The sequence below is a fragment of the Lagenorhynchus albirostris genome, chromosome 20 (assembly GCF_949774975.1).
Source record: "Lagenorhynchus albirostris chromosome 20, mLagAlb1.1, whole genome shotgun sequence".
In the NCBI taxonomy this organism is placed as follows: Eukaryota; Metazoa; Chordata; class Mammalia; order Artiodactyla; family Delphinidae; genus Lagenorhynchus; species Lagenorhynchus albirostris.
In genome coordinates this window covers 32,467,355-32,480,945 of record NC_083114.1, presented here as the reverse complement: position 1 = coordinate 32,480,945, position 13,591 = coordinate 32,467,355, and the positions used below count along the sequence as shown (strand labels likewise).

Genomic DNA, 13,591 nt, shown 5'->3' with positions numbered 1-13,591 from the left:
TATGTACTGTAATACAAGTCAGTAAGCATTACTTTCTATAGAAATTTGACAATCTGTGTGTACTATTCTAGTCTCTCTTCTGCCACATCTGGCAGAATTTGAACATTAGTGTTTTTCTAATGAAAATCTTGACCTTGTAATTTAAATTTGCATGTTGAACGTACCTCAGATTAGACAATTTATCTGTATATTTCAGCTTGAATTTGCCTTCAGATCAATAATTTGAGAGCCAATAATGCCATAGGTCTCTGTAGTAGTGAGTGGTTAAAATTAAATTAATGAAAAATTTAAAGTAATACTTGAAAATGATGTGAGGACTGATCTGCTTGCATCCACGTAGGAAATGTGTGTCTATCAAAGATGCTGCTTAACAGGGGGCATAGAGAGTGTAGCAGAGTCATTAGGGTTCCTGGAATATTTTGTTAGAGAATACGGCTTTACTTTACAATTTACACATAATGTTGTATAGCCCTTTCTCTGTTCATTATGTTTAATATTTATATGGGCTCTTTCTGATGTCTGTTAAGTGATAGTGCTTGAATTCTCATAGGACATGATCAATTGGAAAATAGGACTTTCAGAGATTTTTTTTTAGTTTCCATAACTCTGAAGATGATGAAATCTAATCATTATTAATGCCTTTCAGCACTAGAGTCAAGTTATAAAAGATTTTACCATGTTCAAATCAAATCTAGATTTACTTTTCCCTTACATATAAAAAAAAAAGTCTTCACATTTGTCTTGTTTTTAGCTAGTAAGACCAAAGCTTTTGTGGTACTGTGTGGCCTTTGAAAAAATGAATCAGAGTTTAAAGAGTTACATAGCATTAATGATTTGATATAAAGCACAATTCCTAACTGTCTTCTGACAGTCTCCAGAAGAAACCGTTTGAGAGCCAAAGGCAAAGTCACTCTATGCTGGACTAGCATTTCTGTATTTTTAGTCCCTTGGCCAGCCCTGATGTTTTTCAATCAGAATTCAGCTTAAAAAGGACATAATCATGACTTAAGTGGATAGGTTTTATATGGATTGTTCAACCTGCTGAAACTTAATAGTGTTTGGAAAACACACAAATTCTTAATACCTGAATAGGATAATTTGAGTTGCATTTGTTAATTCAGACCATTTAAATTCCCTATACACTCTTACTCACACGCTCTCTTCCTCCTTTGAGTCACGCCCTGTAAAACTACAGCTGCGGGATTTTGGAGAGGAGCGGAAAGTCATAGGTGAAGACAGCTGGATCATGGACTGGGCCTTTGTGACTTTATATTTTCATTCTTTCCCTACTGAGGAAAGATGAAGCGGGCACATTTCAAAAGAACAGCTGACACCACCCATGCAAAGTCAGTAGTTACGTCAGTCCCTCTAATTCGTTGGAGTTTGTGGCTCTTCTTTTACATGTATGTGGCAGAGGTCCAGTTTGTCGGAACGAGTAAGAAGTGGGTGAGTACAGATTGGGACCATGCCAAATGTACGTGCTGAAGCGGGTCCTCACCCTGTTTCCCCAACCCCTGTTTTCTCCTTGAGCTGCGTCAGCCTGTAGATCCTTATTTGGCTAAAGAAGGATGGCTTGTAACTCACACAACCGAGTTATGTTGTGAACAGTGAGGACTGTTGTCTTTAAACTTGACCACACTGCTGTTTAGTGCAGGCCTGTTTGCTACAGTGTCTGGAGGGTTAACGGTGCATTTTGAGATTGTGGGGTTGTAGAAATCTTGTTGGTAACATGCTGCTACTGTCCGGGAAGGAAAATCTAGGATATTTAAAAAAAAAAAAAAAAAAAACACCAAAAACTTGTGTTTAATTTGTTTGGCTAATATGTTTCTTTTTTATATATAAGGAAATTTAAACTTGGAAAAAGGTATTTACTAGCTCTGTAGGTGGGAACATCAGCTGGTCTTTCGAAATGTAGAAACTTAATTTTGTTTCATTTTTGTTTGATTTTGGGGGTCAATCAGAAGCCTTTTAAGTCATAAAGGATTAAGATAAAACTTTCAAATTCTTTACAGTGAATCAGTTGTATTCTGATATTTGGAATGAGGTGGGAGACTGTCTAGCTTCTATGCAATATATGCTAAAGAGCAACTCATGCCCAGGCGTTCCAGACAAGTGCTTCTGTCAGAATTGTTTGAACTATTTGATTAATTCAGGTGTCTGCCTAAGGAAGAAAATGAAAGGGAGTTGGGTAGTATGTGCCAACAATAACTTCTTCATTTTGGTGGTATTTGTGGGCATACGGAAATGTGTTGAACTTTCCATTTTCTGATCCTTTTTTTATGGTGTCACGGTGCTGTTGAGACATTGGAGTCTTCACGTGGTCACACTTATTTAAAATGGTGTTTCTCAAAGTTCCGGGTGAGCTCCAGTAACATTTTGTTTCTGATGTAATTAGTGAATCATGAAATCAAGACAAGGGGATCATGGCTAACTTTTTTTTCATTAATGAACTAGAATATAATAGAATGTAATTTCGCTACTGGTTCTGCAAACTAACAGCCTTGGCATTATCTAGGAGCTTGTTAGAAATATAGAATCCAAGGCCCCACTCAGACCTACCTACCCTGTCATTATATGCAACAATCTTCACTGTAACTAAATCCCAACATTAATGTTTACAAAACGTTGAAATAGAGAATAATAAAGTTGATTACACACCAAAAAAACCCACATTCATTAAATTGTTTCAATTTGCGTGTGTTCATGTACATACCAGCTTACACGTTAATACATTTGTCTCTCAGTATCCAAAGGGGGTTGGTTCCCACCCCATGCCAAAATCGTGGATGCTCAAGTTCCTTATATGAAATGGCTTAATATTTGCATATAACCTACACACATCTACCCATATATTTTAAATCATTTCTAAATTGTAAATAGTTGCTGGTGCACAGCAAGTTTTGCATTTTGGAACTTTCTTTTTTTTTGATCTATAGTTGTTTGTGGATGTGGGCCCTATGGATATGGAGGGCCAACTGTATATCTCTGTGGGTCATAGTCAAAAAATTTTTGAAATACATTGTTTTAGATGTGGATGATGACATCTGAATGATGACATTTCTCTGATTGTGGTCTTATCATTAACTGTGGGAGAGATTTCCTTGCTTTGTATTGACATCATCTCTAAAGTTTTCTTTTCCAATATTTCTGTCTTCCAACTCACTCTTTCTTCTAATAGTATCTTGCTTTTCTGTTCCCTTTTTCATATCTTCTGTTCTTCAGTCCTCAGAATTGTACTCAGTTTTGTGAATATGCTCAGTTCACTGGGAGATTGGTGCTAATAAGCATGATTTTTCTTTTTTAATGTTTCCTAGCACCAAAATTGAAGAAGAAAATTACCAAGTTATGCAGTGCTCTTTCCTTCTCAGTTTATTATGTCTTCCTTCCAAATGTCAGATGCAACAGCAATATTTTGTTCCGTGTGCAAATATGCATAGCATGTCTTAAATGCTGTGAACAGAATATTAAGAAGTATGTGTAACATTGAAGTCTGCCTTTGTATCCCCAGCTGTATTTAAAGCAAGCAGTTGTAGCTTTAGTTTCCTGTATTCCAACCTAGCCCAGTGTAGGCCAGATAGAGGAAGCTAACCTCTTCTATCATTATTAAGAGTAATGCTAACTTCCTGGAATGTGACCCTAAAATGGAAGTAAATCATACCACAGACTTGGTTTTAGTGTTAGTTCCTTTGACCAGCAATATGCAGTTCAACTTACTGTAATTAAGCAGCTTAGAAAATATGTACTTTCTTTCTGTGGCTCTGAGACTACAACTGGTGAACAGCAAACAATGCTTATCAAATTTTTATTGAGTCGCCTTTCGCTAGTTTTAAACATTTCGTGTCACACAACCACACATCTATCGCTACTGGTCCCACTCTTTTCTCCATCCAATTATTCCATTTAACTTGTACTTTGTTTTAAAGGGCCTCTGAAGTGGATTTTATTTTATTTTACCTTAGGAACCCTACAGGGGTGCTCCAGAAAAGGGGGAGAAATAGAGCATTTTGAAATCTCTAACCCTGTGAAAATTAAGGGCCTTGTTACTGCACATCATTCTATTTATTGGTTATATCAGACTTGTTAGTATCTATGGCAGGATTGCAAACGATTACTAATTTTTTAAGTTATTTTATCCATACTCTTTAACAGTATAATAAACATGTATTTGTTAATGTTACATGAGTTTTCCTCTAATTTTTTGTGCATTTTCCCCCCTTTTCCATGAAGGCCTTATCTGTTTGGAGCGGGGTGTTTTTCCATAAAAGCTCCATGGTGAGTCCCAGTTCAGTCCAGCATGCCTAATTCATTTGCTGTACTCTCAGAAAGTAACTCTGTTTTGTACTTTGTTTTCAGTTGCATGGCCTGATCACAGATAGATGCACCGAATTACTGAGTAATTTGTAGATGGGATGTGAATGTTGGTGTTTAAGCTTTAAAAGATTAGTTTTCTTGGTTTCACTTCATTTCTTGAAAAGTCACATAAAAAATCATAGATTAATATTTAAAAAAATAGAAATTAGAATAATTCTCATAATAATGCTAGTATATATCATAAGACAAAGGCTAACACCCAAGTTTAAGGCTTTGAGTATTTTAGTGATAGAAATTCCCTACATGACATGCTGAACATTTGCAGACAAGATTTATTTTGAAATGTAAATATATTTAAGGTATCCTAAAAATACCCTATAAATTTTTACTGCATTTTATTTGGTGCCAAAGGAACAAGAGTCAGTTCTGTTTTGAGTAGTTTAGGTAGTTATGGAGCTACATGAGGAAATTTGTATTTCATATAAAACCTCCTAAGTAACTTATTATTTCGAGTTATTAGCACCTCCCCACCATAGCTTATTTAGTAAACTCTTATGTAAGACTGCATAAAATACAACTTTTGTCAGTCTTAGACATGGTGATCATAGAAAAGAAACAGTATGTTTAATACTTTTATGTAAAAGTATGAAATAGAATATATTTAGAACCTGGTATAATATCTTTAGCACAATAGTTAAGAGTCAGGGGACTTCCCTGGTGGTCCAGTGGTTAAGACTTCACCTTCCAGTGCAGGGGGTGCAGGTTCGATCCCTGGTCGGGAAGCTAAGATCCCACATGCCTCGTGGCCAAAATACCAAAACATAAAACAGAATATTGTAACAAATTCAATAAAGACTTTAAAAATGGTCCACATCAAAAAAAACTTAAAAAAAAAAAAAAAAAAGAGGGCTCCAGAATCAGACTGCCTAGGTCTTAAATCCCAGCTTACACACTTACTGCCTATATGATCTTGGGCAATTTTCTAAAACCTCTCTTTATCTTAGTTTCCTTATCTCCATTAAATGGAGTTACCAGTAGCACCTACCTCATAGGTTTATTATGAGGAGTTAATGAACCGACAATATAAATTGCTTAGAACAGTGCCTGGCACATAATAAGAGCTCAGTAAATGCTCGCTGCTACTGCTATGATTTCTTTTCTGCTTTAAGGGGAAAATTCCATTTTTGAAAAGTAGTTTCTTTAAGTTAGATCATGGTTTTTTTTTATTTTTGTTTTTGTCTGTTTTGCTTTTAAGAGTGAGTGAGCCCAAAAAGAAGTTTTGGTTAATGTAAGTTATATCAATTTTATAAATTTAGTCAGAATACATGTATGTGCAGTTCTCATAACTGCTCTTGGGACTTGCTCATACTGTCCCATTATACTAGGAGAAAACCTTCCAATCATTTTTCTCTTGGACAAAAAGAAACTTAAAAATTTGACACAAACTAATTTCAGTGTTCATATGCCACAGGAACATCTGAAAATTTCATTGTCGTATTAGAATAGGGTGATAAATCATCATAAAAATTTCCTCTTTGAAATGCAGCATCAAAATTAGGATATAGATTGTGAAACTATTGTAAACAAAATCAGGGTATACAGGAATAAAAATTCCCTGAAAGTCAACCTTCATTCTTTGTGTTAACCGGATTTCTTCCAAAACAAATAAAATACGTGGATCTTACTCAGGAGCTTGTAGTGAACAGTTGATTTTTAAATGCCAGATTCAACATATGACAACATTTCTTTGTAGACTCAATTTAGAATTAAATTCCATCTTCAGATAAATTTCTCATTCTAAGTACAAAGAAAAAAGTTTTCGTATGTTAATAAAGATTGAAGTTTTAGCGTAGAAGTAAAGATAGAATGACGAACATTGTATGTGAAATAAGAAAAGCCCATGCCTTCAACAGCTTATGTGCTCCTCAAATTTAAGCAAAAGTACTTGTCAACCAGAAATGATTTGAGGTTGAAACAAGATTAAAAGAGCCAGATTAAAGAAAGGGATATATGAAATATAGTAGACTTTTAAATCATTGCTTGTCTTTTAGAAGACTGCTTTGTGGTTTGTTTGATGCCATCGTTAGCTCACAAGAAACTCGTTTTTAGTCACTTATACTAGCCTAAAAGAGCCTCCTTTAAAATACGTTCCTTTACTGGTGGTGCATGTTTTTCCCATTAAGATCTTAATGAAACCTCAAATTAAGGCAACAAAATGAATATAAATTTGACAACTTCTTCCATGTTGTTTATAAGAGCTTCTTTGTTTTAAGAGTTTTTACTATTTTTTCATGCTATTTAGCATTCAACCTGAGAATGTTTTTATTTACTGTTTTGAAATAAAACATTATGCTAAATAAAGTTATTTATTTCATCAGGGTTATAGGACTTCCAATATAGGATAATATTTGTATTTTGGAAGAATATGAAAATTTTATAGTTCCTCTTAAAATGTTATGTAAGTTTCATACAAATTTTTTTTATAAAATTTCATTTGAAACATTTATATTTAGCTAAGATTTTACTTTTGTTTGATCACAGTTTCTACTAATTCTTCATTCTTTGATAAACTGTTTTAATTATTTAAATTCAGGCAGTTTCAGATGAGTCAGTTTATAATAATATCTTTTCCTTTGACAACCAAATAAGCTTGTTGGAAAGTTAACTATGCAGACCATCTTCGACACTTTAGCCATTTTCTACATTCTGGAGATTATGTATTCTCTAGGATTTATGAATTTAAATAATGGCATAAAATGATGTAAGAATCACACACATGATACAGTTTTTAATGCAGAAATTTTAAGAGAAATAGCCATTGTGAAATTTTAAAAATGAATTTTGCTTTCAATATTACAAATAAGTAACAAGTTTTTATCGAGCTCCTAGTCGGCATGTAGTATCATGTTTAAACTATTGCTATTTTTGATTTTCTTAGCAAAAGAAAAAATATATGCACAACAGTGTAGACAAGAGGTAGTCCATTTGAATATATCTTTGTAGTGTATAAGGTTAATTTTAAAGAAGAGTTAAAACTTACATGTCAAATTATGTTTAAAGTTTTAATTAGCACCGAGTCTTCAATCTGTTTATAAATAGCTAATTTAAATTAATCTTGTTATTCTGAGAATATTGAAAAAAATAATATAATTTCCTTTTTAGAAGCAAAGACTTATATGGAGAGGAGAATCTTATCTGGCAGGTTTACAGAAATCTCATATCTTTAAGAATAATTTGTGATAGAATAATTTTAGATATATTATCAATATCTTTTTTAAAAATAAATACTTTCATTTTCCCTCTTAGTTTTTATTTTAGAATACACAGTTGAGAATGAGAGAAAACTGCTGAATTCCTTTTGAAAGCCCAGTCATAGTGAGGAGCATAAAGAAAAGTTTTTCTTCCTTAACACAAAGACGTAATACCACTTGTAATTCTTACATCAATATTGTGTCTAAGATTTAAACTGAAATATTGACTGTACCCTTATGTTTTAGGGAAGGAAAGAAAACGGTGCTTCTATCTCAGTTTAGCTCTTTTCCATGCTTGTGTCCTAAACAAGGCACTGGACCTCATTGTTGCTTTTCATGCCATCCACAGATTCACCACTTGTATCCTATTTTATAGAACATAGTAAAATTATCCAGATAGACATAATTTTTCTATAATTTTAAAGCCGATATCGTTAGAGTTTTGCTTTTTTTTTTTTTCTTTTCTGTTTGCAGTAGAGTGTGGAGGAAAAGAAAACAGGCAAGAGAAATTCAATATGTTTCTCTGACTGAATTATATAATACAGAAAAAGCCAATGGGTAGCTTCAATAGTCTTCGTAAATATTTTTAAAGATGTCATCGTGTTAATGTCTGTAGAACATCTGATGGCATTAAAAATGATTCTCATTCTATGGTTAGATGGTTAGGTCTCCCAGAAGAAATGACAAAATGTTAAACTCCTGAGTTTTAATTCAGCACCTTATTTGCTGTTGTTTTTTTCATCGTACATTAATTTTACTTTTGATTATGTTGTCTCTTGTCTCAAGTTTAGTAAATGTGATGTTTTCTGATGTGGTGAAGGTTGAATTCATTCCATAGTTCTTTATGTTTTGCTCACAAGTTAAGGCAAATTTTTCTTTTAATTTTTGAACATGGGGTTATGTATGGCTCAGGAGGGTAAAGAGCAGGAGTTCTCAGTGGAAAGGAGTCCACCAGCACTATCAGTATGTTTTGTACTCATTTATAACCACAACACAATTGAATTTCTGGACCCCCATATACATTGCAAATTTTTATTTTTTATATCAATTATTAATTTAATAAATTAATAAACACCCAGAGGTATTCGTTTATACTTGCAAATGTCTTGTAATAGGATTTATTGTCTCTTTCAGAGGATAAAGGGAGATATTGAGAGGAAGAAGGAAAAAAAGGCTAGTACTGGAATGCTTTCCTAAAATGGTTGGGTCACCAGTCTATAAGTGAGCATGATTTGCAAGGCTAGCACTTTTCTCTTTTGTTCCTTTCACGTATGTATCATTTTTCAATGTTTTATCTTTCTGCCGACAAAAGGTGATTTTGCAATAGAAATATTCTGGGTCATTGTGGAAAAAGTTCAGTTCTGCTTCCACCCAACATTCCTGGTCTTGGTCTTTTAAAATTTTAGGATAAAGGGCAAATTGAATCAATGTTAAATTTTCTCCCTTTGGGTATTTTGTATAGAAAATACTTTAATAATAATAATCTTTTCTTTAGATTATTTCTCCTTTTTATTTTTCTGAAAATCTTGTACACATAGCATATATTTTAAATTTCTATTTTGCTTAAATACCACAGTCATTCCAAAGGTAGGTTGATGATAGAAACAACTTGTTATGAATATGTTCACCAAATATGCTAAATACCCAATACACAGCACTGTGTCATGCAGGAGGTAGCAAGTTATTTTCAGGGATAAAAACCTTTTAATTACTTATTAAACACAAACTTGTACTAATGTGATTTATGAAGGCCCTATCAGAAGAACAAGAAGAAATAATGAAGTATAAGAATAAAAATGAACATTTTTTCATAATTTTAAGAATACTTTTAACCTAAGATACTTATTCTCTGCAGGAGATAATGAGTTTATGTAAATTGATACTGTGTTGGTGCTTTTTAGTTGTGTGTTCAGAAGCTGAGTTATGTATAACATTAAAGAAGCCTAAAAGACTTTAGCTTTTGACATTAACTGATTAGACTGTAAGCTAATAAACATACAAAATATATATATTTGCTTGGCTAAAGACTAAATTGATTATTATATTACAAAGGTAGCTAAGTGGCCCAGTAGCAACTTTTAAAATCTATTTAGGATGCATTCCGTAGATGCACCATAGACTCTCTTAAGAAGTGGCATGCTACTTGCTTTCTGTCTTGTTGTTTTTACCACATGATTTAAAAACAAAAACAAAAATAGCATTCATTAATTTGCAAAGAACTTTGAACTTGTACATTTTGTGGGATCATTGTTGCTTGATGGTGATTCTAGTAAAAACATAGTCACACAGTTGAAACACCTTTCAAAAAATTTTGGAATGTTTTTTTCCTCTCTCCTCTGCCTTCCAGCCTCCAAAAACTGACCAATGGAAGTTAAAAGATGCTAGTTACAGGAACTTACAGCATTTCAGTGATGGAAATAAAGGCTTTGAAGCAAAATTTACATTCTAAGGTAGTACAACAGAGAGCATCGTAACCAGAAAGAACAATTCTGGTGCCGGTTACCCAGAAACCAAGGGAAGGTGCTTGTTTGTTCAGGTGTAGGTGGAGGGGAGTCTTCTCTTCTGTTGGTTTTGCAAAGGTTATTGCAGCTGTGGCAAATGCAGCAAGGAAAACGTGAAATTGTTGGTAGAAACAGATGCATTTTCTTACAGAAACTTAAAAATAAAAAAACTGGCATTTTATTCCCTATCAGTGGAAGTCTGACTGTGACTAGTGTTGGTGATTTAGGCATGGATGTGATTTTTATGGGTAATAACTTGTTGTGTTTAAGAAATGTTAATGATGGAAAGACGAGGCCTTTGCATATACGGCAATGTGCATTACATGAATTTGGTCAAAGGCAGAGAGACCAAGCAGAGTGGTTTCTGATCCAGACTTTTTGCTTTCCCTACAAGGAAGACATCAAAACAGAAGGCTCAGGAAATAAAATATGTGAGAGACTATTTCAGGTGTCATAACACCTGGAAAATGAGATTGCCGAAGTGAAGTCTGATTTTTTGAAAATTAGTTGAAGGCTGTGTGCTATACAGGAGATAGCGTTGAGTTCTGTGATATGGGAATTCACAGCGCTTTCTACACGTTACCTAATACAGTGGTTCGTAAACCTGAACGTGTGCCAGAATCTCCTGGAGGGCTATTAAAGACACAGATTGTCATGCCCCACCTCCAGAGCGAGGTGTGGCCTGATGAATGTTTGCATGTCTAAGAGGTTCTCAGTGCTACTAGCCAGGGACCACACTTTGAGAACAAATAAAATGCTGTAAACCGTAAAATAACCCTAAGAGGTAGGCATTGCTGTCTTTCTGTTTTATATATTTTATATATTAGTTGTCTGAGCACTGAGAGGTTAAATAACCTAATCAAAATTCACACAGATAAAAAAGTGGCAGCCCTGGGATTCGGATTTGTGTTTCCACCTGACTCCAAAACCCAGTCTTTCTCTGTCTAACCGTACTTCATTAAAAGATAAAGAGATAAAGGATAGTGAGCAAACGAAGGTAGAAATAATGTTATTTGACATTGGAGACTGACTAGCAGCGGCGAAACATTATTCTTGTGCTCCGACTGGGCTGTGATCTTGACCAGTGTACAGTGGGGCTATTTCCTGGTCTACGAGTCAGAGACAATAATACACCATTTCTCTAAGGTGCCTGACAAAATTACTAAGGAACTTTGGGGCAGTCTTTGACAAATTGGGAGAGAAGAGAGATATAGGATTTGCAAGAAGATGAAAGGTTGATATCAGAAGTCAATGGTATTAGAAGCTGAAAGCTGATTTGGGGAAAACAAAGAGGACAGCAAGTACTTTTTTATGGTAATTATGTGAAGTAGCAGGAGTTACTTAATGTGTCTTCAAACATAGGAAAAGCAGAATAAAAATTGACCTATCATCTTCACAAATCCACAAAGAAAAAATAAACAAGAAATAGGAAGATCAGTGACTGTAATCGCCCTAGATCTTTAGGTCTACTCACCAGACATTGTCTAACCATACATATATGTCTGAGAGCATTGTCAGGATTCCATTCTGTATCATCTCGTGTTTTCATACATGCTGTCTCCATTCAACTGTATTGTCAGTCCCACATTTTACATATTGAAGTGAACTGATAAACTATTCTATTATCGTGAGATGTTTTTGCTGGTTCTACTGTTCCACTTTGAAATATCCAGGGAACTGTTATCTATCTCAAATGGGTTGACTTGGATTTTGCCAGCACATTCTTCAAAAAGAAGCTAATTTTTCTTGGTCTAAGTTGCTATTCCGATAATACTCTGGAGCTTTGAACTAGTTTTACTTTTACTGCAGATCACAGTCTCACAACCAACAGTTATACTTACGGCAAAATGCATGTCCACGTGGGAACGTTTGAATGCTTAGGGGCAAATTTTAAGGGAAATATGTCATTTTATCAAGGACCATGATTTTATCATGGTAATTTTTCTTTTTTTACTATCGTTTTATTTTTTAAGCAAAGTTAAACCACCTCCACAAATTTCACCCAGCAAATCAATGGGCGGAGAATTTTGCGTGGCTGCGACGTTTGGGACATCCCGATCGTGGTTTGCAAATAATGCAGGTCTGAAAAGAGAAAAAGGTACGTATTTTTATTGAAGTTAAACTTGCCATTTGTAATTTTTGTTTCTTGAGGAAAATTCAGAGCAGTTCTCTTTGAATAATCTTGAGCCCAACAAAAGAAAAAAATTTTCCCACTCAGTTAGCATGTCTCTCCTCAACTATTCAAGTCTCAAGAAGACAGGCTATCCTCTCACTGTAAATGTGGAATAAATTGCCCACTGAGTGTCTTTATTTTGTTTTGCTGGTGACAATATACAGGTGTTCTCAGTGCTGTCAATTCCATGCCATTATATGTAGCTTTTACATTTTTCTCAAACTAATTTCATGCCATTGTCTATAAAGTGTGGAGAGGAAAAACGTTATCCCTATTTTAGAGATGAAGAATTTGAGATCAGTAAGTTTAAATAATTTAGCTAAGATCACTAGTTAGTAGGTTATGGTATCAGAGTTTGAACCCACGTTTTCTAATGCTAAATCTGTCCTTAAAAAATAATCTACAACAGCTCTGCCATGTTATAAATTAAAAGATAAAAACAGGCTCCCACTCAGAAATAAGAATCATCTTTTATGGTGACCGTTGTCCCTTTGAACTTATATAGTGTTGTTGTTGTTGTTTTTTAAATCTCTCCTTTGACCACCAGAGTCAACTTATATAATTACTCTTTTAGTATGTGATTCCTCATTGTTTCTGTTTAGAAAAGAGCGCCTGCATTCGTGGACCAAGTGTTTAATTTTGAGTGTTAAAAATTTCCTCTTATTATTGTGATACTATTAAAGTAGGTCAGAAACCGAGTTGTTAGCGAGGCACTTTTCTGACAGGTTCCACAGGCTGTATTGTTCTTGGCAAAATGGCTCTCCCTTACGCTTAATACTGGCAGTCAGACGTCAGCCCTTTCCCTTGTTATCGCCTTTCAGTGGCCCTTTCCTTGGAAATAGGATCCCAGGCACAGCAGGCTCTTTACCTAAGTGGGAGAGGACACAGTAAAGTATGCAAGCCTTCCATTTTCTTATCCCATCTTTATTTTTTTGTTACCTCCTCAGCTTTAATGATGCTATCGAAATGACTTTTTGTTACTAGTTAAAACCCTCTGTGAAGCTCGATTTCAAATGCTTCTCGCTTCTGTTCTAATTACCCTTTTAACTTGCTACCCCTTTATGTCCCACTACTGGTCATTAGCCATTTTCTCAAAGCAGCTGTAATCCAGTCCTCTGGCATAGAGATAAGGTAACCCACCCAGCATTCATGAGGGATTTTATATGCTCCTAGGTTTACTGTAAAACCCAAGATAGAGGACTAAACCTGGTTTGGTAGTGAGGACATGTGTACTCCTTATAAAGTCATTTGATTAGATCCATATTCAGCACCTGACCTCAAAGTATGACTGGTCTTCATTTGCCGTGGGAGGAAAGAAGGAAGAGGATTGAGAGGAAAGAAGGACAAGGATTTGG

At 34.7% G+C, this 13,591-nt stretch overlaps 1 protein-coding gene across 6 annotated transcripts in view; it reads left to right on the top strand.

Annotated features, from left to right (window-relative positions):
- Positions 1-13,591, top strand: part of BCAS3 (BCAS3 microtubule associated cell migration factor) — a 570,722-nt gene that overhangs the window by 239,528 nt on the left and 317,603 nt on the right. For 4 of the 6 annotated variants that reach the window (XM_060135887.1, XM_060135883.1, XM_060135884.1 and 1 more), the window contains exons 17-18: positions 4,228-4,272; positions 12,037-12,161. In XM_060135887.1, coding sequence (XP_059991870.1) covers positions 4,228-4,272; positions 12,037-12,161 — 170 coding nt within the window. The remainder of the gene's footprint in view (positions 1-4,227; positions 4,273-12,036; positions 12,162-13,591) is intronic. The other 2 variants (XM_060135888.1, XM_060135885.1) reach the window with 1 other exon arrangement.